Source organism: Pipistrellus kuhlii, unplaced genomic scaffold, assembly GCF_014108245.1.
Source record: "Pipistrellus kuhlii isolate mPipKuh1 unplaced genomic scaffold, mPipKuh1.p scaffold_m20_p_27, whole genome shotgun sequence".
Lineage (NCBI taxonomy): Eukaryota > Metazoa > Chordata > Mammalia > Chiroptera > Vespertilionidae > Pipistrellus > Pipistrellus kuhlii.
Genome location: NW_023425526.1, coordinates 1,126,601 through 1,153,187, shown reverse-complemented (window position 1 = coordinate 1,153,187; position 26,587 = coordinate 1,126,601). Strand labels below are relative to the sequence as shown.

Here is a 26,587-nt window from a genome sequence, read left to right as displayed (position 1 = left end):
ACCCACACACCACCACAGTATGGTTCTCCCCTCCCCCTGCCTCCCCACATCCCAGCTTTCTCTGTCCCTCACCACCCATGCCCCATCACCATGTGGTTGTCCCTGCCTTCCTGCTTCCTCCTCCCCTTGCTCCCTCAGCACCCCACTGTCACTGCCGCTGGTCACCTGCCATGTTTCACACCACCCCCTGATAGTCAGCACATGTCATAGCAAGTGATCAAACTCCTGTTCTCCCAATCAAACTCCCAAAGGGACACTATGCATATTAGCCTTTTATATATATAGATAATCCTTCCCCCTCTCCTAACAAGCACACTAATAGGAGTCCAGGATAATCACATGAATTACAACTGAAAAAGCTGCAGGTTTCAGTCTTATTGAGGAGGAGAAGGTAGAAAACCTAAAGTCAAGAGGAGATAAAAAAAAAAAAAAATCAGGCCGAAACCAGTTTGGCTCAGCGGTAGAGCATCGGTCTGCGGACTGGGGGGTCCCAGGTTCAATTCCGGTCAAGGGCATGTATGTTGGTTGTCGGCACATCCCCAGTAGGGTGTGTGCAAGAGGCAGCTGGTCGATGTTTCTCTCTCATCGACGTTTCTAGTTCTCTATCTCTCTCCCTTTCTCTCTGTAAAAAATCAATAAAAATATATTTTTAAAAAATCAGGACAATCGAGGAATCTGAAGCCTCTGGAACCAACAGCTACACCAAACATTGAACACAACTCAACTATAGCCAAGTAACATAAACATTCACATTTAACCTCAATTAACCAATACCCACTATAATCAACAAAAAATTATAAGACATAAAAAATCATGCAAAAATAGAACCATGAAGGGTCAGAAACAAACTCAGATATTGCATGGAATGGGAAGTATCCAACCAAAAATTTTAAGTAACTATGATTAACTGCTTAGGGGCACTACTGGAAAAAGTAAATAATATACACTAAGAGATGTATAATGTAAGCAGAGATACAGGAAGTCTGAGAGAATAACTAAGAAAGCTAAAAAGAACAAAATACTGTGACAAAAATGAAAATTGCCCTTGATGGGCTCATCAGTAGACTGAACAAAGTCAAGAATAAAACACTTAGCGTGGTCTGGAAAAAAACAAGATGGTGGCATAGGTAAACACCTAAACTGCTGCCTCATACAACAATTTCAAAACTACAATTAAAAGACAAAACGGACATCATCCAGAACCACAGGAAGGCTGGCTGAGTGGAAATCCTACAACTAGAAGGAAAGAGAAAAGCACACTGAGACTCAGAGGAGCTGCAGGAGACAGAGGTATTGAGACGTGCACAGAGAGGGCGGGAAACTGAGTATGCAGCTGGCTTTCTCAAGCAGGAGAGAGACAAAAGCTCCCGACTACACTGAACTACAGTTCCGGGCGAGACTCTGGGGACCCCGACTCATTCAAGGAGAAACTGGACTGTCTGGCAGTGGGTAGAACTCGAGGGTGACTTTCTCTCAGAGGTACTTGTAGCAATTACTATGGGACACTAAGACACAGGGGCCTATTATGGCAGGGCTGACAGGAAACCAATTCTGTCTGCTCCCCCCTGAGATTCTGCCCCATCCAAGCTGAGCACAGAGGCTTTTGCAAGTCTTGTCTCCAGCACAGAAGTTCTCCCATTGTAGACATAGCTGATCCTCACAGCCAATTGGCTTTGAGGTTAATTCTTCCTAGTGATACCAACAATTGAGGCTTAACTACAACAAGACTGTACACACAGTCCACAAAGGGATGCACCAAGAGTGTCCACCATAGGTAATTGGGGAGGCTGAGCCACTGGGCCCTATAGGACACTTAGCACACAAAGCCACTCTATCAACATAGGGAAGCAGCCAAAATGCAGAGACAAAGAAACAGAACACAAATGAAAGAAGTGGAGGAAAGCAAATGACTGGATAAAGAGTTCAGTACCACGGTTATAAGGTTTTTCAAGAATTTCCTAGAAAAGGCTGATAAATTTAATGAGACCCTCGAGGATATGAAAAAGTACCAACTAGAAATTAAGCATACATTGACTGAAATAAAAAATATTATACTGAGATCTAATAGCAGACTAGAAGATCGCAAGAATCAAGTCAAAGACTTGAAATACAAAAAAGCAAAAAATACTCAACTGGAAAAGCAAAAAGGAAAGAGAATTCAAAAATATGAAGATAGTGTTAGAAGCCTCTGGGACAACTTCAAATGTACCAACATCAGAATTATGGGGGTGCTAGAAGAAGAGAAAAAACAAGATACTGAAAACCTATTTGAAGAAATAGATTGAAAACTTCCCCCACCCGGTGAAAGAAATAGACTTACAAGTCCAGGAAGTGCAGAGAACCCCAAACAAAGGGAATCCAAAAAGAATTACACCAAGACACATCATAATTAAAATGCCAAAAGCAACAGACAAAGAGAGAATATTAAAAGCACCAAGAGAAAAACAGTTACCTACAAGGGAGCACCTATAAGATTGTCAGCTGATTTCTCAACAGAAACTATGCAGACCAGATGGGAGTGGCAAGAAATATTCAAAGTGATGAATAGCAAGAATCTACAACCAAAATTACTATATCCAGCAAAGCTATCATTCAGAATTGAAGGTCAGATAAAGGGCTTCACAGATAAGAAAAAGTTAAAGAAGTTCATCACCACCAAACCAGTATTATATGAAATTCTGAAAGGTATTCTTTAAGAAGAGGAAGAAGAAGAAAAAGGTAAAGATAAAAATTATGAACATCAAATACATACCGTATTTTCCGGCATATAAGACAACTTTTGAAATGAAAAAAAGTCAACCAAAAATCGGGAGTCGTCTCATACGCCGAGTATATCCCGAAAAACGTCTTGATATGCCGCTAAGTGAATTTTCCAACTCGATCCCAAAAATCATCTGGATATGCCGCTAAATGAATTTTCCAACTCGATTCCGCACCAATCACTGCAAGGCTGCTCGGACCGCCTCTCTAACTCAGCCAATCCAAGCAGGCTTTTTATGCATGCAAATTATACATGTTCTGTACCCAAAGCTACACTGTGTTCTAGTAAAAAGCCTGCTCAGATTGGCCAGAGTCAGAGAAGTGCACAGAGAGGCTCCCGACTTTGAACCTTTGCTTGTTGTGATTGGCTCACAGTGGTACATACTGTTGCAGCACAGGAACGTTCTGTGTAGCCAAAGCTGCTGTATCAGAACACATACAGTGAGTTAAAAGGTACCGTAATAGAACATTCTGTGTGTAGTTGAAGCTACAGTACTGTAATAACCCCGGCCTAAAAGATTAGTGGGTGTACAACAAATGGCTGGTAGAAAAGAACCCATCATGGCTCCAGCAAGAAGAAGGAAATTTGAAGCCAGTTTCAAACTGAAAGTTGTAAACTTTGCTAAGGAACACAATAACTGTGCTGCAGCAAGACAATATGGAGTAACAGAAAAGATGGTCTGAGACTGGAAAGCAAATGAAGATGCATTAAAGAGTATGCCAAGGAGTAAGTGTGCATTAAGAAGAGGCACCCCTTATTGGCCAGAACTCGAAAAGCATGTAGCAGACATGGTTCTTGAGCATCGTCAAAATGGTTATGTAGTGACACGAAACAAAATACGTATGTTTGCACTTCAGTGGGCCAAATCTAACCCAGATAACAGCAAAGGATTTAAGGCCACTGTATCCTGGAGTACTAGGTTCTTGGAAAGGCACAATCTGGTACTGAGGCAAAAGACCAAAACTGCACAAAAATTACCTGCAGATTTTGACGGCAAAGTAAGTCTTTTCCATCAATATGTAATACAACAGCGCAAGAAACATGGCTATGCATTAAGTCAGATCAGAAATATAAATGAAACTCCTATGAATTTTGATATGGTTGGAAATAAAACTGTTAATCCAAAAGGTGCAAAAACAGTGTTAATTAAAACAACAGGACATGAGAAGTCCAGTTTTACAGTGGTACTAGCATGTACAGCTGATGGTGCCAAACTAAGACCAATGATTATTTTTAAAAGAAAAACAATGCCGAAAATCAAGTTCCCTGTTGGAGTTTTTGTACATGTGAATGAAAAAGGATGGATGGATGAAGAAGGAGTAAAGCTATGGCTTGATAATGTATGGAGTAGGCGACCAGGTGGACTTCGTCAAGAACCTAGCCTACTGGTGTGGGATTTGTTCAGGGCTCATTTAACTACCAGCACAAAGAACAGGCTGGCAAGAATAAACACAGATGCGGCAGTTATTCCTGGAGGATTGACATCATTGGTACAGCCACTGGATGTGTGCCTAAACAAGCCATTTAAAGATCGCGTTAGAGAACAGTGGAATGAGTGGATGGTTAGCGGTGAAAAGTTATTCACAAAAGGAGGAAACATATGTGCGCCACAATTGGATGTTTTGTGTAACTTTGTCATAAAAGCCTGGAATGATATTACTGAAGAAACAGTAATCAGGTCTTTCAAGAAGTGTGGCATATCAAATTCTTTGGATGGTATGGATAGTATGATGAATTCTTGTGGCAAGATGAAGGGGAAGCCGAAGCTGAAGCCACACCATCTGATTCAGAATTTGATCCATATGATGACTGTCTTACAAATGTACCACAAGAGGTCATTGATGAACTTATGATGTCAGAAGAAGAACATGATGAGGATTTTGAAGGGTTTTAAGCTCACAATGCTCCTCTGCCTAGGAAAACCTCTTATCATCCCAGTCAGTCACAAACAAGTGTTTTCTGCAAGTTCTTCATGTAATTTTCTTTCCAGATGATGCCATCATTGTTAATGTTCTCTTTTGGATTTCTTGTTTCTCGGTCAAGTTCATGGCATTGCCATTTCTGAAGAGACCTTCCATTTATCGTATCAATGTACGGTATATTACGGTATGTTTGAAAAATGTCATTCATTAAAAATTTAATTAAAAAAAGAACTGGTGTTGCCTCGGAAGTGGGGAGTAGTCTTATACAGAGAATATAGGCCTAAACCTATGTTTTAACTGTAAAATTAGGGGGTCGTCTTATTCGCCGGAAAATATGGTATATATCAACAAGTGAATCTAAAAAGCAAGTGAATAAAAAAATCTGATGAACAGAATAAACTGGTGAATATAATAGAATCGGTGGCATAGAAAGGGAGTGGACTAACAATTCTTGGGGGGAAAGGGTGTGGGAGGTATGGGAAGAGATTGAACAAAAATCATACACCTATGGATTAGGACAGTGGGGGAGGGTAAAGGCAGGGGGTGGGGAGGTAACTGGATGGAGGGGAGCTATGGGGGAAAAAGGGGAACAATTGTAATAATCTGAACAATAAAGATTTATTAAGTAAAAAAAAAAACTTAGATTGAACACAGGTCAGTAAAAACATCCTAATTGAAATATGAGGGGGAAAAAAAGAATAAAAACATATAAAACAGAATATCTAAGAACTGAGGGTATAACTGAAATACCAGGAGGAGGAAAAAAAGAAGAAAATAAACGAGAAATATTTGAAGCAATGTCTTAGAACTCTCCAAAATGAATGCACAGTGTTTATGTACAGAGAACTGTAAAATACTGATGAAAGCAATAAAAATCTAAATAAATTAAGAAACATTCTACATTAATGAATTGAAACACTTCATATTGATAAGATGCCAATTCTTCCCAACTTGATCTAAAATTCAATGCAAACCCAATTAAACCCAGAAAGCTATTTTGTAGACAGCAATAAATTGATTATATAGCTTACATGGAAAGGCAAAAGATCCAGAATAGCCAATACAATATTGAAGAAGTCAAAGTAATAACAACTTTTTCAGACAACATAGCTTTGCAAGAGAATAAACAAAAACAGATCAATTGAACAGAAAGAAGAACCCATATATAGGCCCACACAAATATAGGCAACTGAACTGGAAAAAGAGCAAAGACAATAGAGAAAGGGCAGTTTTTCAACAAATGATGCTGGAACAAATTTAGGGTGTCCCTATGAAAATTAGTGAACCTAAATACAGATTTTACCTCTTTCACAAAAATTAATACAACACAGATCACAGACCTTAAGTATAAAATGCAAAACTATACAACTGCTAGAAGAAAACAGAGAGGGAAAATATGTGTCCTTGGGTTTGCTGATGAGTTTTTAAATACAGCACCAAAATCACAATCCATGAAAGAAAAGTTAACAAGTTGAATGTTACAAAAAATTAAAATTTCTCATCTGCAAAAACACTGCTAAAAACAAATGAAAATATAAAGCTCAGCCTAGGAGAATATATTTGCAAAGCACATATCTATCTGACAAAAATGTGTATCCAAAATATACAAAAAAAAAATCTTAAGACAATAAGTAACACAATGATAAACTGGGCAAAAAATCTAAACAAACACCTCACCAAAGAAGATATCAAGATGGCAAATAAATATATGACATCATCTGTCATTGGAGAATCAAAAATTAAAACAATGAGTTATCACTATACACTTACCATAAAGTCTAAAATACAAAATCTGACAATGCCAAATGCTGACAAGGCTGTGGAGGAAAAGAAACCCATTCATTGCTGGTAGAAATGCAAAATGGTACATTCACTTTGGAAGATAGGTTGGCACTTTCTGATATAGCTAAAGATAGTTTTACCATATGACTCACAACTGTGCTCCAAGGTATTTACTGGGGTGATTGGAGAACTTATGTCCACACAAAAACTTGCACAATAAAGTTTATAGCAGCTTTATTCATAATTACCCAAAACTGGAAGTAATAAGATATCCTTTGATGGTGTTTGACTAAACACACTGTAGTAGAAACATATGATGGGATACTGTTCAATGCTAAGAAGAAATGTGCTATTAAAGTATGAAAAGACATGGACAGACCTTAAACGCACTCTGATAAGTGAAAGAAGCAGAATGAAAAGGTGATACACTGTATGATACAAATTATATGGCATTCTAGAAAGGCAAACATTACGTCTGCCAGATTATCAAGGTCAAAATAAACAGTGATAAGTCATATTGATAATATGTATTTATAATACCCTGGATATATATTATCTCTGTGTTCTGTTACCCACTCTAATCATAAGAAAAACATCAGACAAACCCCAAATAAGAGACATCCTACCAAATACCTGATTAGTATTCCTCAAAACTGTCAAAGTCGTCAAAATAAGGGAATTTTTGTCACAGCCAAGAGAAGTCTAAGGAGACATGACAACTAAATATAATATGGTGTCCCTGATCAGGTCCTGGTACATAAAAAAGGTATTAGGGGAAAACAAAGGAAACCTGAATAAGGTATGGATTTCAGTTAATATTAATGTATCACTGTTGTTTCTTTAATTGAAACAAATATGCCATGCTAATGTAAGATACTAATAACAGAGAAACTGGGTATGAGGAATGTAGGAACTCTGTAGTATCCACATAATGTTTTGTAAATCTAGAAATATTTTAAAATACAAAGTTTATTTGAATAAAATTGTATTTTTATATTCAAGCAACAGACAATCAAAATATGAAATTTTAAATTCCATTTACAATAGCATCAAAAAATAGGAAATACTTAGGGGGAAATCTGACTAAAAAGTATAAGACTTTTACGCTAAAAACAATAAGATAACTTATGGGAAATTAAATATCTAAGGAAAAGAAAAGACAACCTGTGTTCATGAGTGTAACACTTGACATTCTTTAGATGTCATGTCCCCAATTTCAATCAAATTCCAAAGCAGGCTGTTTCATATGTATGAAGCTAATTCTAAAATTAAAAATGCAAAGTAACTACAATAGCCAAAAGAACACTGAAAAAGAACAAAGTTGGAGGACTAGCATTACCTAATTTGAAGACAAAACAGAGTCATCAGGAGTGCTGTACCATATCTGGCATCATGATATATAAATATTAGAGGCCCGGTGCACGAAATTCATGCATGAGGCCGGGGGGTGGAGGGATGTCTGTGTCCCTCAGCCCAGCCTGCATCCTCTCCAATCTGGGACATCCCTCTCACAATCCAAGACTGCTGGCTCCCATTGCTCACCTGCCTGCCTTCTGATCACCCCCTAACCACTCTCATGCCAGCCTGATTGATGTCTAACTGCTCCCCTGCCAGCCTGTCTGCCCCCAACCTCTCTCCTCTGCCGGCCTGATCACCCCTAACTGCCCTCCCCTGCAGTGTTGATCACCTCCAATTGCCCTTCCTTGCAGGCCTGCTGTCTCCCAACTGCCCTCCTCTGCTTGCCATCTTGTGTCTACATGGGGTAGCCATCTTTGACCACATGGGGCCAGCTATTGTGTGTTGGAGTGATGGTCAATCTGCATATTACTCTTTTATTAGAATAGGATAGAGGCCTGGTACAGGGATAGGGGCCAGCCAGTTTGCCCTGAAGGGTGTCTGAATCAGGGTGGGGGTTCCCTTGGGGCATGGGGTGGCCTGAGGGGCCTGTGGTGGTTTTCAGCTAGCCACGCCTCCTGGCAATGCAAGCGGAGGCCCTGGTATCTGGAATTTATTTACCTTCTACAATTGAAACTTTGTAGCCTGGAGTGGAGCCAAGTCTTCTGCTTGCTCCTTGGCAGCAACCATTTCTGTTTGTATTTGTTTACCTTCTATAATTGAAACTTTGTAGCCTTGAGTGGAAGCTTAGGCCAGCAAGGGCAGGCGGAAAGCTTGGCTTCCTCTGTTGCCTGGGAAACCCTCCTGCTCTCTGTGGCTGTAGCCATCTTGGTTGGGTTTATTTTCATACTCACTCTGATTGGCTGGTGGGCGTGGCTGGTGGGCATGGCTTGTGAGTATAGCTGAGTGGTGGTTAATTTGCATATTACTCTTTTATTACGTAGGATGTTCATCAAACAAAAGAGATAACCAAGAAACAAACTTTCACATACATGGACAAGTGACTTGCTACAAAGGTAGAAAACAATTTCATGTAGAAAGGATATTTTTTTAATTAAATATCCATATGCATAAAAGTAAACTTTGATCTATATCTAGTACTATACACAAAAAGTAACTTGAAATGGATCACAGATCTAAATATAAGAACTAGCCCTAGCTGGTTTGGCTCAATGGATAGAGCGTCAGCCTGCAGACTCTAGGGTCCCAGGTTCGATTTCGGTCAAGGGTATGTACCTTAGTTGCGGGCACATCCCCAGTAGGGGGTGTGCAGGAGGCAGCTGATTGATGTTTCTCTCTCTTCTATGTTCCTAACTCTCTATTCCTCTCTCTTCCTCTCTGTAAAAAATCAATAAAATAAAAAAATAAAAATAAATGTAAGAACTAAAACTACAAAACTGCTAGAAGAAAATATGGGAGAAAAATCTCAGTTACCTGAAGCTTAATGATATTTTTAAAAGAACATAGAAAGCTGGATGTGAATTTCTGAAAGCCAATAAATTTTACTTAATCAAAATCAGGAACATATATGCTCCTTAAAAGACACTGTTAAGAAAATAAAAAGGCAATCCAGAGACAGGGAGAAAAATAAATGCAAAACACATAGCTGACAAAACTTATACCTAAAATACCAAAAAAACTTTCACAACTTACTAATGATATAAACAACTCAATAAGAGCGTGAAAAAGACTTGAACAGAAACTAAGAAAAGAAAAAGAAAAATATATATATATATATATCCCATAAGCACATGAACAGATGCATAAAATCATTAGTCATTAAGAAGGCAAATCATTAACCACAATATATACCTATTAGAATAGCTAACATTAGATTCCGCATACCAAGTGTTGGTGAGGATATGGAACAACTAGAACATTCATACACTGGTGGTGCAAAGGTAAAATAAAATAGTGCAACCAATTTGGGAAACAGTTTACAGTTTTTTCTGAAGTTAAATATCCATCATGTGACTTAGTCACTGTATTTACTGTATTTATCCAAGAAAAATAAAAGCTTTTGTCCATACAAAGACTCACAGAAGAACATTCATAACACTTTTATTTGTGTAGTCCCAAATAACAATCAAAATGTCTAATGTGGACATACGATGAAATATTACTCTGTGACAAACAGAATTAAACTCTTGATTATATGTGACAACATGCATAAATCTCAGAATAATTATGGTGAGTGAAAATATCCTGGCAAAAGAAAACATACTCTGTGATTTCATTTATATGACATTTTAAAGAATACAAACAATTTCCTATGCCAGACAGCAAATCAGTGGTAGCCTAGGAATTCAAGGTAAAGAGAGGTTATGGAAGGTTATGAGGAAACTTTTGGGGTCACTGGTTAGGGCTACTATCCTGATTGTGATGATCGTTTTAGAGGTACATACTACATGTGTCAAAACTGACCAAACGTTAATATCATTAATACAAATGTACACCAAAAATATCTCCAATTATACATCTATCTGTTAGAATATTTTAATAATCTACTAAAATGTTTTCAAAGAACTTCCAATGACTTGGGAAAATGCTTATGGTTTACAATTAAGTGAAATGGCTCAAATATATAACTTAATATGCGATGATGTCAATTACATTGAAAGATTATGTACACAGATAAAAATATTTCTGGTTAGAAACAGATGTATGTTACTAAAAATCTTCCCTGGGTTATGGAATCATGGGAGATTTAAATTTTCTTTACACTTTTCTCTATTTCCAAAGGCTTTCTTTGTTGATGCTGTTTTATTTGACTATCATTTTTTAAAATGTTTTTATTGATTTTTAGAGGGAGAGAAGGAGAGAGGAATAGTAACATCGATGAAAGAGGAACATCATCAATTGGCTGCCTCCTGCATGCCCTCTACTGCGGATCAATTCTGTAACTTGGACATGTACACTGACTGGGAATAAAACCTGGGACATCTTGGTTTCTGGGTTGACACTCAACCACTGAGCCACATCATCAGGAATTGATTATTTTGATTTTACCTGAGATTGCAATGTCTTTTTAAGCAGGAAATAAAAGCGTAGGTGAAGGGAAGAATTTGAGTGATTATCTATTCTGACAAATGATTCCAATGTAGGCATCACAGACCCAATACTCTGGGTTGAAATATCAAAGAGAAGACTCTGAGAGCTCATGCAAATCAAGTATTATTTGTAACTTAATAATTTGTTTCACACTCACATGAACTATTATTTTTTCAAATATATCCACTGAAATTCAACCTTGCTGAATCTGTACAATCGCTATTTTTCACATCAATAAGTACCAAAACTAAAACTAAACTAAACTAAAATTAAATTAAAATAAAACATCTACTAGCATGGAGGTCCTCAAAAACTGATTCCATTATACTTATTGCCTGTAGGCTGCTTTAGTGGAATGTCTTCTGCTACTGTACCAGTATGTAGGATGGGCTAAGCACAGTAGTTGACATTCAGCTAATAAGTTCCACTACATGTTCCAATTTCTCTGCTATGACTTTTTACTATATTCTAAACCACCTCTTTACTAAGCTACTCTAAAACCTGTGCTTTGTGTGTTCATACACTGTTCAGACCCTAGAACATAATTTAAGTTATAAAGCTAAATTAATAATCAAATGCTAAAGTCAAACATGCAGTGTGCCCAGAATGGCTTTGTAAAAGCTATTTTAGTTAAACATTCAGGCTTTCTCCATATGTAAGACTGAGATTACTCAGTATGAGTCCTGGTTAGGTGCGGCATTACCAATCAGTGATTGATCTTCGGGAAATCATTTAATGTGTGCCGAAGCTTCTACAACTTTTTTGTAATAATCCTCTCCAAAATTAAAGTCAACAAATAACTTAATTACCATTATAAAATAAACTACAAAAAGCAGAGTCATTAATAATAAACTATTTGTTGTTCAAAGGCAGTTTAGTTTACCTCAAAGAATTATTCTCTGCTTTTTGCCTGCCAAGTTCACTTTCAGTGTCCATTGCCTTTCTTGCTAGTGATTTCATTTCTTTCTCCACAGTGGTTATGGTCTCCTTCATCAAAGTCATATTTGACATTTGCTCCATACGTTCATCATCAAGCTATACAAGTGAAATGACCAGGTTACTGCCATCACTAAAAAAGCCTCTATTTGTAAAAACTGGTAGATGACAAGATTGATACAATGAGATGATCAGCTTAAGCTTGAATTTTATGTCAGGCTATATGGACAAAGTGTTGTGGAGTAGGAACAATAATAGTATATATGGGGATTAAGGGAAGGGGACGAGAGATATCTGAAATACCAGCAACAATAAAAATATATATTTAAAAAAGGAATAGTATATCCATCTACATTTTCAATCTGGTTCAATTCGACTTCCGCATACATATTCTATTTGCAAAAAAATTCATATTTGTTGCTCAACCTAACAATTTATAGCTATAAAGTAGAATTATGAAATAAATTATTTCCCCCCCTATCTACTGCTTTTTTTTTACTCATATAAACATGGTACACATGAATTTATAAATGCATTAAATTAAATTTGTAACAGAAAGTCAAATTCCATTAATTCTGTTTATATAGTCATAATATCTCAAATACAGCATCTCAAATCTTTCATTAATAAAAAAGGTATTGCCTCACATTTAAATTCAGTTTACATATATTTTTCTCATTAATTTTCATTTCACCATAATTTTTTCTACCCTAGGTACTCTTTAGGTAGAATAATCCTGTTTTCCTATATCTAGAAATGTTCTCTTTAATGAAATAGGGAGATGAAAATCATGCTAAAATCCCTGAGAACACACCCCTAATGGTTTTTTTAAAGCCATTTTGCAACCTAACATAAAAAATATTATACTCACATTTTGGAATAAAGAGTTTAATACACACACACTCACACACACACACACACACACACCCAACCTTCAGTATTTTAGGATTAGAAACCCTATCGTAGAAAAATAAAAGAACTTCTCTGAACACAGTAAAAAAAAAAAAGGGAAAGCCACTGACAGTTTATAGCTACAAATGCAAAAACGACTTTACATTATGAACTGTACACTCCAGCTCCTCTATCCTTTGTTCCAAGTGAGCTTTCTCATTAAACGCTGTATCTTGAGCAATCTGGTTAAAAAGACAAAAACAAAACAAAGCGCTTTCAATGTCACTGTGTCAGGTTTCACAAATGTTCACAAAGATAAAATTCTCTCAAACCTTTAGCCTTTCCCTCAGACTGTCTCGTTCTGTGGTCATTCTTCGTAAGTCGGTGAAGGCTACATCTCTTTCAGTCTCCACCCGCCGGAGGATGGCATGTGCAGTTGTTGATTTAGGAGACTTACAGCTTTTCATCATTTCTCGGCGAAGCCGGGCAATCTCTTCCTGTGCCTATTATTTAAATACATAGACAGACAGACACAAATACAATTTTATATACAGCTGGTTGAAATCCAAACCTATTATCAACAGCCATAGAGTAGGATAATGTTATAATTTTGACTTTATCCAAATAAATGCAAATGCTATATACAAACAGAATTTTGCTTTCCAAAACCTTTGCCAAATTTTGTTTTAAGTGTCTGTACCATGGCCTGTTCCTTTCTACCCACTTTCTCACCCCACTATAACCTGGCTCCCAAATTTTGCAGAATTTCAACTAAAGACCTTAACAAATCTAATGGCCTTTTCCTCAGTTCTTGTTTTTGATACTTTGGTAACATTTGACATTGTTTTGAACATCCTTCTTGATATACTTCCCTCCCTTTCCCTGCCTTTGCTTCCTGTCTTCTTTCTCTCTTTCCAATCCAATAAAACTTTCCAAGACCCCCTATATATAGCTTTCTCATTCAGAGACCTCACCCACTCTGAAGGCCCCAAACTCATCACTAGGCAGATGACTTCTAAATCAAAATATTCAGCTCTTTCTTTTCTCCCTACTCCCGTCCCACATTTCTTACTGCCTGATGGCGATTCCTACCTGAATGTACTCCATCTGTCTGAACCAACCACATTTTTTCCATAAATCACAAATGACTTCCCTATTTCTTTTTCTATAACCACATTCCTTCAGTCTTTCAAAAACTTCAGACATTTCCATTCCTCCCTCCTTTTGGCTCTAATAAAATCTTGTCACTTCTTCCTTGGCAGCATCCTAGCCCAATCCATAAATGCCTCATGCATGAATTACTACAACAGCCTTTTAAAGATTCCATGGATTCTCCCTCCTCTAGTTCTCTTGAAGGAGAAATCTTCATATATAAAAGGCTAATATGCGAAGCGTCCTTCCCTCTGTCCAACCATTACTATTATGAGAATTGACCACCAGGAGGCAGACACTCAACGCAGGAGCTGCTGAGTTACAGTGACTTGGCAGCGGGAGTTCTTGGGTGATGCCCCAAAACCAGGGAGGAGGGAGCCTGATTTCTCTTGGGGCCACATGATTCCACATTTGGCTATGGGTGATGCTGTTTGGGGGCACTGGTTTACTGCACACTTGTGTTTATGTTCCACAATCTATACAACAGCAACTTTGCAGAGTGCCCTCTCACACTTCCAGACCCCTCGGGGGGATGTCGTAGAGCCGGTTTTGGCCCAATCCCTGCAGGCCAAGCCGAAAGACACCACCTGCTGGAGTGACCCCGCTCATTCAGCAGATGCCAGGGAGGTTGGCTCCAGGGCATATCTAGACCATTTCACCCAGTCTCACCCCATCAGTCACCTTCCAATTAATTTTCTTTTTCAATGTGCATGTATCTATGCACCGGGTCACTAGTTGTTATATAAAAAGATAACATATAAAAATTGTGTATGAGATAAAGAAGAAAATATAAAATTCTTATCAGATTAAAATTGTAAAAAATTAGGCTTTAGTCATAGTTCTTCTGCTTTTAAAAAAATAAGCTGCCCATTGCTTATAAAGCAAAGTATAAACTCCTTGGAATGCCCTTGAACAGGCTCCACCATATAGTCCAGAAGCTGGTAACCTACACCAAATCTCACAGGCCAAATCCAGCAAGCCTCCTGTGTTATGTAAGTTTATAAGCTTATAATATTTTTACATTTTAAATATTTGACAATAATCAAAAGAAGAAAAATATTTCATAATGGGTAAAATAATATGAAATTCAAATTTCAGTGTCCATAAATGAAGTTATATTATAGTAACAGAGCAAACATATTCATTTGTATATCATCTGTGGGTGCTTTCACCTCACAAAAACAGCTGACTCACCATGACTGAGATCATGGCCTGCAGAGCCCAAGATATTTATTACCTGGGTCTTCACAGAAACATTTGCAGACAGCTGCTCTAGTTCAATCTACCTCTCAAGTGTCAGCTCCCCCTTCCTCTCCTGTCACGCACCTTTGATGCTAGTCTTTGACTGAATCACTTACCTTTGTCATGTGCCTCACATCATTTCTTTAATCTAAATGTTCCTTCTTATCCTTTTCAAGATAACAGAAACCCTATTCATACTCTACATAGTTTAGTGATCACCATAAAGAAAAATATCTTTAGATTACTTGTGCTAAAATAACAAAAAAGCAAATAAAGACAGTTTACTTTATCTCCCCAATAAGACTGCAAATGTAGAAAACAGTATCTGAACTTTTTTAAACTGTGTTCCCTGAGTTAATGAAGTAGAGCAGTAGCTCACACTAGCTTATTAACTAATTTACACTTCAAATCTCAATTTAAAATTGTCTATGCCCAGTTAGCCTGGCTCATGGTTGATTGTCGACCTATGAACCATGAGATCATGGTTCAATTTCTGGTCAGGACACACGTCCATTTTGGTGGTTTGATCCCCAGTGTAGGGTGTGCAGGAGATAGCTGATCAATGATTCTCTCTCATCATTGATGTTTCTATCTCTTTAATCCTCTCCCTTTCTCAGTGAAATCAATAAAAATATATTTAAAATAAAATAAAATTGTCTGAAGAGAAGGAATAGAGCAAAAATTTGAGGATCATTAACAAAGTATACTTATGCAAGGCTTTCTGAGCAGAGGTTTCAGTAAAATAATCTCCCATCTTATACTCATACGCACAGCATTCTCATTAAGGACTCTCCTGGCTTATAATCATGTGCACGTTCACTGACTCAGGTTGCATGGCACAGACACAGATGCCAGGGAATTCTAATCAAAGCCCAGTAGTCACCCCACACACTAAGAAGTGGTAGCTGCTATTTAAACTGCCCAAACTAAAAACAAGAAAGCTAATTATGGAAGAGAATATCATGTGTCATCCATTAAATAGCTAATATAATGTTTAAAGCTTTAAGCATAATAAAAGACAATGCTGAGAAAGAAAAGAAAAGAAAAGAAAAGAAAAGAAAAGAAAAGAAAAGAAAAGAAAAGAAAAGAAAGATTTAACCAAAAGGATTTATGCGATGGTATATTATACACTGGGCATGGTATATTATACACTGGGCATTTATTTTATACACTGGGCATTTATTTTATACATTAAGATATATGCCCAAACAGATCTATATCCCCCTGGGCCAATTCTCCTAAAACAAGCTTAATTAAATGGCAAAGAGCAAACCCAAATAGGAGTCAGACAATCTGGACTGATTCCTGCTGTTCTTGGGCAAAATAGTTAACCTTATTAGCCCTGCCTTCTCTTATTAAATGAAGCAAACAGGCCACATAATCATGGTATCCAAAGTCACTGTAGTTATTTAAAAAGAGATGAGTGCCCTATCCGGTTTGGCTTAATGGTAGAGCCTATGGACTGAAAGATCCCAGGATCGATTCCAGTCAAGGGCATATGCCCTGGTTGCAGGCTTGATCCCCAGCAAGGGGCGTGCAACAGGCAGCCAGTCAATGATTCTCTATCATCATTATGTTTCTATCTCTCTCTCCCTCTCCCTTCTTCTCTGAAATCAATAAAAATATATTTAAAAAATAAAATAAAAAGCGATGAGTAAGCTTGACTTAATTAAAATACAACCCACTAAGGAGAACTTTAAAACTTAAAAAACAAACAAACGAACAAAAAAAAAACTGGCAATGTTTCCATCTTATGGTGTGTTTTTTTTCTTTTCTTAAAGTGGCAAGCCCATCACCCTGCACAAAGCAGCTGTAATTCTTAATTGAATTTTATATTTTTTAAAATAAATTATTCTAGTAATATATGGTGTTTAATATTTCTGAAATAAAGAAACTATTTGGTTAATAGAGGTATTAATTTTAAGCTAAAAATAGAGATAAACTGATTTTACTCTCTGAAATTAAATTATATAGCAGTTTCTAAAGTGATTGATAGTACATTAAAATGATATGTTACAATTTTTTAATCTCCAAATTCAAATATTTTTACCTTAAACTCAACATATCTTTCTATTTAACATTTTCCCCATTTTTTTATTTCAAAAATCAAACTATTTCTATGCATGTATGTGACCTTTTATGAGTATGGGGACAACAAATGTATGTCCACACATATACTGTATTGGAAATATATTTCTTTAAACATATCTTAAGAATGAAGGTAATTCCTAACTGGTAGTTACATTAATTTGATTGGCAGATTTAAGTATACCTAAATAATTACATATCCCTAGAGTTAACTGTTATTACTTACATATTTTGTTTCCTTATAGGCAAGTTTACCTGTTCATAAAGAAGAAAGGTCTTGTCTCTCTCAGATGTAAGAACCTTGACATTACCCTGAATTTCTGCCAAATGACGCTCATATTTTTCCAGCATGCACTTAAGTTCTTCACGGTCTCGCGTGGTCTTCAAAAGCTCTGCATCACAGTGTGTAACCTACAGTTATTAGATAAGAAATGTGAAGCTCTTCTTTGATATGATGGCTGTTCACAGTCACTATTTAAGCAATCATGATGGTATATTGATGAAATGATGAAAAAAAAGTTTACAAATCACCTCACTTTTAAACAGCTTCATCCAAAATTGCTCTACATTTATCTGATTACCTCCCAACAATGACAAATACTAGGGATAAAGAACCAATTTCAACGGTCCACTGTCCATCAAAGAGACCTCTATCCACAACCTCTTTGATGGACTAATCAACCTGAATTGTTTCCAGATTAGGTAAATCAAAGAATAAATGTCAGTGTTTGAGCCACAAATTCCAAAATATTTATAACTTTCCAAAACTTACCCGGGAAGATGGTGATAGGCGTCTTGGACTTTTAGATCTACTTCTGATCATCTTTCTCAAGTTTTGAGCTTCACTCTTGTAGTCTTTGTCTGCTTATAAGGTCTTGATAAAGGAGTCAAGTCTAAAAGGAGATTTATTTTGTGATGTTTTAATCTCTAAAATTATCTTGCTAGGGAGAAAAATATCAGGCCAATATTTCAAGCTAAACTACAGTAACATTTTCTACATGAAGTTGAACATACACAGGATCCTTAAAAATAATCAAGGTGGTCTGTTTTTGTTGTTGTTTTAAATATATTTTTATTGATTACAGAGAGGAAAGCAAAGGGAGAAAGAGATAGAAACCTCAATGATGAGAAATAATCATTGATCAGCTGCCTCCTGCCCATCCCCCACTAGGGACCAATCCCTAAACCTAGGCATGTGCCCTTGACCAGAATTGAACCTGAGACCCTTCAGTCCACAGGTCATTGCTCTATCATCTGAGCCAAACCAGGTAAGGCAATAAATGTGGTGCTTTAAAAATATTATAACATTTAAAAATTACACTTTAAAAAAAGCAGTTAGCTTTCGTTCTTTCCCAGCATTTCTGAATGTTCTATATTTTGATTTAACTAAAAGTACTCATAAATTTACCCAATAAGTTTGGGGAAAAAAATAAAGAAATAAATTTCAGAGAGGCCAGAAATGTCCAAAGATGTAGTTACAAATACTAAAATAAAATTAATTTTCTTAGAAAAACTTGTATAGCATCTAAGTTTTGTGCAGTAATTGTTCAAGGGATGATTAAATTAAAGAAATACTGGATATTCTATACTTATAAGAACTTTCAAGTGCATTCCTATTCACTTTAGTATATTTAGAAACATTTATTTTATAATATTTATTTTACCAATGCTATATTGGAAGGAAATAAAAGATATAGTTACAGATAAGGGATTTCAAATATTTTAAATAATAAAATTAAAATTTCTAAACAGAGCAGTTTTCATTTCACATTTTTAGATAAAGAAAATATTGATATATTAGTGGGGGGGTGGGGGGAATGGCGGTGGAATAGACAGATGTGTCCTGAGCCTTGTCCTGGAGCAGATAGAGAGAACAGCTGAGGATCGCATGGGGAGTGTTTTTTGGTGAGTTAAGGGACAGCTATATGCCAGAGAAGGTGGGGGACTGCTGGACGGGGCTCCCCTGACCAGGCAGCCCCCACTGCAGCTGGTCTCCCTCCCGGAGCCACTGGCTCAGATGCAGAGACCACGCCATCCTGAAGGGGAAAGTGGATGTTATCAGAAGCCTGAAAATCTACAACTATCTACAGCACCCACTGAACAGCTGTGAACTTTAGAACACCTGTCCCCAATTGGTGCAAACATGTGGATTCAGAGGAGCTCTACATTCCACCACAGAAAGGTCAGATTTCGCTTGGGATAAGGTGAGTCTCTGGTCCTGACAGGACAGAGAAACGCATACATGGTGGGAGCTGAAGACCAGGTGATGTTTGCACCTAGAAAAATCCGTGGCTGTTGGGGCTGGCATGACCAGTGAATGTACAATAGAAGGGGGTCCTCAGAGCTGCTAACAGAAGGGATCTCTAAAAAGCAACTGATTTCGATCTGATGCAAAAGGTCAGCATAAAAATTTTAAGAGTGAGCCAGCTGCTTAGACACAAGGGGGGAAAAAGACTGTACAGACTTGTGCACAGCCCCAGAGTTCGCATACTTACGCTTTTTCCTCTTTAAATCCTTGCTTCTGATTACTAAGCCCAATACATAGGATTACAAATGGGGAAACCCTAAGAGACTGCAGGGGAAAGTTATTTTTCTGGAACCTGGGGATCAGAGAGGGGAATAACATTCAGAGAACCAGTTTTGGGGCAACCTACTCCCACAAACCTGTATTGAGTGCCACAGGGAAAGCAGGATCTAAGCACAGGCTAGAGAGGACCTATACACCCGAGGTAAATCCAGAAACACTGCCACCCAGGGGCTGAATCACAAAATGACTCTTGTGTAATCAGAAATAAAGGAATACAAGAAATTAAGACACACTGCCTGCTTAAAAATCAGGACTGGCTTACAACACTGAGGAACAGTGTTTTCTTGACTGGGAACTGCAATATTTTCTTGACTGGGAAACAGGCATGCCAAACAGAACAATAGAGGAAGTGAATGACCTTTACTACGGCATATTTTTAAATTTATTTTATTATTTTTAATTTATTTATTATTATTATTTTATTTTTTTCATCTTTTATTTAAGAAACTATTTTTTTTCTTTAGCCTCACTTTATTTTACCTTTTTAATTAATACATTTTTATTTTCAATCATTATTATTACTACTACTATTTCCCCCCCCCCCTTTTTTTAAGTGTCATTTTATTTTGTCTTTATTTTACTTTGGGATTAGTGTTCCACATTCTATTTTCATCTTTCCTTCAGCATCATTTTACTCTATCTCAACTCTACCTTTATGACATCACACTCTTCCTAACTTTTCCCCTTTTGTTGTCCTATTTCTCTTACCTTTCTCCTCCTTTAGATTTTCCCTATTCTTTCTTTCTACTCCCTGTTAAAATTTCACCCTACTTATATATCTAATTTCCAGTACCCTACTCCAATTCTATATACACTTCTCCTGTTTTCACTATCCAAAAAATTGTTTTTCTCTCTGTCCTTTTGTTGTTTGCTTGAATGTTGATTATATCAATGTTTTATGCTTGTTTGTGAGATTGTTTTGCGTATTCTTTTGTTTTTTTACTTCTCTTTTCCCTCACCTCGCTTGATACTAGTTGTTGTCTGTAGTTAGTATTCATCTCCAGGTACTTGTTGTTGGCATTTGTTGGGATTAGTGGCTATTCTATTGTAGTTTTCTCCTCATATATAGTTTATTCCCCTTTTCTTTCTTATTCTCTTGATTTTCTCTCTTATTTTTTTTCCTTTTCCCAATTTCACTTTTGCACTTCTTTTTTTTCTACCTCTCTTCTTCTTTCTCTCCTATACTCTAATTTGCATTTCTCTGGCCATCACCTTTATTTGGGGTTATTAATATCATGAATACATTTCTGTTCAGTGCCTTGTGAGTTGTACCTGGTTGTATTGTATTTTGTGCCTTTAAATCAACGCAGGAGAGAGAGAACTACATAACCAGACACCTGGAGAAGAGAGACCATAGGGAGACAAAGAAACAGCCCTGATATAAAAGAAAAGCAGGCATCACCAAAAAAGGAAGTAAACGAAGTGGAGGCAAGCAACATACCAGAGAAATAATTCAGAGAAATGATCATAAGGTGGCTGAAAAGAATGGAAGACAAATTTTCAACAATAGGAGTAAGAACCAAGAGAAAATGAAGAAGAACCAAAAAGAAATGTAAAATTACATCGCTGCTGTAAAGTACTCAATAGAAAGCATAAAGAGTAGACTAGAAGAAGAGGAGGACCACATCAGTGAGCTAGAAGGCAAAGTAGAAAAAATACTCAAGTAGAGCAGCTTCTAGAAAATAAAAATTTTTAAAGCGGGAAGAGAGCCTAAAGGAACTTTGGGACAAAACAACATCCGCATAATACATGTTCCAGAAAGAGAGGAAACTGAGCAAGGAATAGAAAACCTGTTTGAAGAAATAATGACAGAAAACTTCCCTGATATAGGAAAGAAAAACCCCACACAAATCCAAGAAGCTCACAGAGTCTCAATCCAAATGAACCCCAAAAGACCGACACCAAGGCATATTACAATTAAATTGGCAAACACCAACGACAAAGTAATAATCTTAAAAGTGGCCTGAGAGAGAAAGTTACCTAAAAAGGATTCCCCAACAGACTAGCAAATGATTTCTCAACAGGAATTCATCAGGCCAGGAGTGAATGGAATGAAATATACAAAGTCATGCAGAGGAAGGGTCTGAATCCAAGAATACTGTACCCAGCAAGGCTATCAATCAAAATTGAAGGTGAAATCAGGAGCTTCACAGACAAAAAAGAACTAAGGAAATTATTACCACCAAACTAGTAATGCAAGAAATGCTAAAGGGTCTGCTGTAATAAAAATAAAAAATAAATAAAAAAGGAAGCGAAGAAGGAACACCACAGGGGTAAAGAATAAAAATGGTGACAAATAAGTACCTATCAATAACAATTTAAAATGTAAATGGATTAAATGACCCAATCAAAAGTCATAGGGTAACAGATTGGATAAGAAAACACCACCCATATATCTGCTGTCTACAAAAAACCCACCTCAGAAAAAAAGACACACACAGACTGAGGGTGAAAAGATGGAAAAAGGTTTTTCAGGCGAATGGAAATGAAAAAAAAAAAGCTGGGGTAGCACTACTTATATCTGACAAATTAGATCTCAAAATGAAGGACATAACAAGATATATGGAAAGCCACTTCATAATACTAAAGGGAGCAATCCAACAAGAAGAAATAACTCTGGTAAACATATACACACCCAATACAGGAGCACCGAAATACATTAAAAAAACAACAACAAAACTCCTGGAGGATATCAAGGGAGAGAATGACAGCAATACAATCATAGTAAGAGACCTTAATACCCCACTATCACCACTGGACAAATCCTCTACACAAAAAATCAGCATAGAAACATTAATCCTAAATGACTCACTAAACGAGCTGGAATTAATTGACATCTTCAGAACATTTCAACCCAAAGCCACAGAATATACATTCTTCTCAAGTGAACATGGGTCATTTTCAAAGATAGATCATATGTTAGAAACAGGCAAAGTCTTTTCAAATTCAAGAAAATAGAAATCACATCAAGCATCTTCTCAGATCACAGTGGCATAAAACTGGAAATCAACTACATTAAAAACAATCCAAAAAAAAAAAGCAAATACATGGAGACTAAACAGCATGCTATTAAACACTGACTGGGTTACTAGAGAAATCAAGAAAAAAATAAAAAACATCATGGCAACAAATGACAATGAAAAGAGAACAATCCAAAATCTATGAAGCACAGCTAAAGAAGTCTTTTTTCCCCCATTTTTTTTTTTTATTAAGGTATTATATGTGTACTTATCTTACCATTGCCCACTCCCAACTCCCATACATGCCCCCACCCCCCGGAGTTTTGTGTCCATTGATTATGCTTATATGCATGAATTCAAGTCCTTTGGTTGATCTCTCCCACATCTCCCTAATCTTCCCTCTGACAGTCTGTTTGTTGCTTTACTGTCTCTATCTATCTTTTTTGTTCATCAGGTAATAATGTTCTTTTTTTATCCATAAATGAGGGAGACCATGTGGTGTTTTCCTTTCATTGACTGGCTTATTTCACTCAGCATAATGTTCTCCAATTCCATCCAGGTTGCTGCAAATGGTGAGAATTCCTTCTTTTTTATGGCAGCATAGTATTCCATTGTGTAGATGTACCATAGTTTTCTGATCAAATTATCTGCTGATGGGCACCTCGGTTATTTCCAAATCTTAGCTATGGAGAATTGTGATGCTATGAACACAGGGGTGTATATATCCTTTCTGATTGGTGTTTCTAGTTTCTTAGAATATATTCCTAGGAGTGGGATTACTGGGTCAAATGGGAGCTCCATTTTCAGTTTTTTGAGGAAACTCCATACTGTTCTTCACAGTAACTGCACCAGTCTACATTCCCACCAGCAGTGCAAGAGGGTTCATTTTTCTCCACATCCTCGCCAACTTTGTTTATTGATTTGTTGATGATAGCCATTTTGACAGGTGTGAGATGGTACCACACTGTTGTTTTGATTTGCATCTCTTGGATAATTAGTGACTTTGAGCGTGTTTTCATGCATCTCTTGGCCCTCCTTCTGTCTTCTTTTGAAAAGATTCTATTTAGGTCTGTTGCCCATGTTTTTATTGGATCACTTATCTTCATTTTATTAAGTTGTATAAGTTGCCTGTAGATGTTGGAGATTAAACCTTTATCAGTGATAACATTCGCAAATATGTTTTCCCATACAGTGGGCTTTCTTGTTGTTTTGTTGATCTAAAGCAGTCTTGAGAGGGAAGTTCATACCACTACAAGCCTACTACAAAAAATAAGAAACAATGGTAATAAATTTCCTAACTCTTAAACTCAAAGAGTTAGAAAGAAATCAAGAAAAGTCCAGTGTAAGCAGGAGGAAGGAAATAATAAAGATCAGAGCTGAGATAAATGACATTGAGACCAAAGAAACAATACAAAAGATCAACAAAACCAAGAGCTGGTTCTTTAAAGTGATACACAAGATGGATGAACCTCTAGCCAGGCTCACCAAGAAGCAAAGAGAGAGGATGCAAATAAACAAAATCAGAAATGAAAGAAGTGAAATAACAACAGATCCCACCGAAACACAAACAATTGTTAAAAAATACTATGAACAACTCTATTCCAACAAACTGGACAACCTGGAGGAAATGGACATATCTAGAAAAGTATAACCTTCCAAAACACAATCAGGAAGAATTCAAACATATCAATAGGCCAATAACTATGGAAGAAATTGAAGCAGTCATCAAAAAACTTCCAGTAAACAAAAGCCTGGGGCCAGATGGCTTCACAGGGGAGTTTCACCAAACATTCAAGGAAGAACTAAAACCTATTCTCCTCAAAAAATTCAAGAGGAAGGAACACTTCCAAGCTCCTATGAAGCCAGCATTACACTAATACTAAAACCAGATAAATACAACACAATGAAAGAGAATTACATGCCAATATCCCTCATGAACATAGATGACAAAAATCTCAACAAAATTCTAGCAAATCAGGTCCAGCAGTACATCAGAAAGATCATACACCATGACCAAGTAGGATTTATCCCAGGAATGCAAGGATGGTACAATATCCACAAATCAATAAATGTGATACATTACATAAACAAATTGAAAGATAAAAGTCACACAGTCATATAAATTGATGTAGAAAAAGCATTTGACAAAATCCAAACACTCTTAAAACTCTCAACAAGGTGGAAATAAAAGGATTATACCACAACATAATAAAAGCTATATATGGTAAACACACAGCAAACATCAAACTCAAAGGGCAAAACTAAAACTATTTCCCCTAAGAACAGGAACAAGAAAGAGATACCCACTCTCACCACTCCTGTTCAACATAGTACTGGAAGAATAAGCCATTGCAATTAGACAAGAAGAAGAAATAAAAGGCATCCAAATTGGAAAAGAAGTAAAGCTGTCCTTATTTGCAGATGACATGGCATTGTACATAAAAACCCCAAAAGACTCCATAAAAAACTAATAGACTTAATAAATTAATTTGGCAATGTAGCAGGATACAAAAATCAATGCCAAGAAATCTATGGCATTTCTATACACCAATAATGAATTTACAGAGAGACTAAAAATGTAATCCTACTTACCATCGCACCAAAAATATTAGGATACCTATGAATAAACTTAACTAAGGAGGTAAAAGACCTATATGTGGAAAACTACAAGACGCTGAAAAAAGAGATAGAGGAAGACATAAACAGATGGAAGAACATACCATGTTCATGGATTGGTAGAATCAACATCATTAAAATGTCCATATTACCCAAAGCAATCTATAGATTCAATGCACTCCCCATTAAAATGCCAATGGCATACTTCACAGACCTCAAAAGAACTCTCCAAAAATTCATCTGGAATTAAAAAAAAAAAAAAAGACCCCTAATAGCCACAACAATCCTGAGAAAGAAGAACAAAGTATTATAGGTGGGATCTCTATACCAGATTTCAAGCTGTATTACAAAGCCACTGTTCTCAAAACAGCCTGGTATTGGCACAAGAACAAACATATAGATTAATGGGATAGAATAGAGAATCCAGATATCAACCCAAAACACTACGCTCAATTTGACAAAGGAGGCATTGACATACAATGGAGTCAAGACAATCTTTAATAAATGGTGTTGGGAAAATTGGACAGATACATGCAAAAAAATGAAATTAGACCACCAACTTACACCATACACAAAAATAAACTCAAAAATGGATACAGGATTAAACCTAAAATAGGAAACCATAAAAATACTAGAGGAATCACAGGTAGAGAAATCTCAAATATATGCCAAAGGAATTTCTTCACCGATACTACTACTAGGGCAATGGAAGCTAAAGAGAAAATTAACAAATGGGACTACATCAAAATAAAAAGCTTTTTCACAGCAAAAGAAACCATCAACAAAACAACAAGAAAGAACACTGTACGGGAGAACATATTTGCAAATGTTATCGTTGATAAAGGTCTAATCTCCAACATCTACAGGCAACTTATACAACTTAATAAAACGAAGACAAATGATCCAAAAAAAAAACATGGGCAACAGACCTAAATAGAATCTTTTCAAAAGAAGACAGAAGGAAGGCTAAGAGACACATGAAAACATGCTCAAAGTCACTAATTATCTGAGAGATGCAAATCTAAACGACAATGCGGTATCATCTCACACCTGTCAGAATGGCTATCATCAACAAATCAACAAACGACAAAAGTTGGCGAGGGTGTGGAGAAAAATGAACCCTCGTGCACTGCTGGTGGAAATGCAGACTGGTGCAGCCACCAGGGGAGAACAGTATGGAGTTTCCTCAAAAAACTGAAAATGG

General features: G+C 36.8%; 2 protein-coding genes and 1 long non-coding RNA gene across 4 annotated transcripts in view; 1 reads left to right on the top strand and 2 right to left on the bottom strand.

Annotated features, from left to right (window-relative positions):
• Window positions 1-26,587, bottom strand: part of LOC118727941 (testis-specific gene 10 protein) — a 92,141-nt gene that overhangs the window by 46,110 nt on the left and 19,444 nt on the right. Inside the window, exons 3-7 of one of the 2 annotated variants that reach the window (XM_036454002.2) lie at window positions 17,993-18,113; window positions 17,476-17,631; window positions 13,071-13,241; window positions 12,903-12,980; window positions 11,795-11,946 (exon numbers count right to left, since the gene is read on the bottom strand). In XM_036454002.2, the coding sequence (XP_036309895.1) occupies window positions 11,795-11,946; window positions 12,903-12,980; window positions 13,071-13,241; window positions 17,476-17,631; window positions 17,993-18,043 (608 nt within the window). In that variant the 5' untranslated portion in view covers window positions 18,044-18,113. The remainder of the gene's footprint in view (window positions 1-11,794; window positions 11,947-12,902; window positions 12,981-13,070; window positions 13,242-17,475; window positions 17,632-17,992; window positions 18,114-26,587) is intronic. The other variant, XM_045587247.1, reaches the window with a different exon arrangement.
• Window positions 1-26,587, bottom strand: part of LOC118727939 (testis-specific gene 10 protein) — a 222,030-nt gene that overhangs the window by 176,016 nt on the left and 19,427 nt on the right. The window lies entirely within an intron of this gene.
• Window positions 11,774-26,149, top strand: LOC123653032. The gene is made up of 3 exons (XR_006742665.1): window positions 11,774-11,783; window positions 15,409-15,411; window positions 26,036-26,149. It is a non-coding gene; the product is annotated as an uncharacterized LOC123653032 (long non-coding RNA).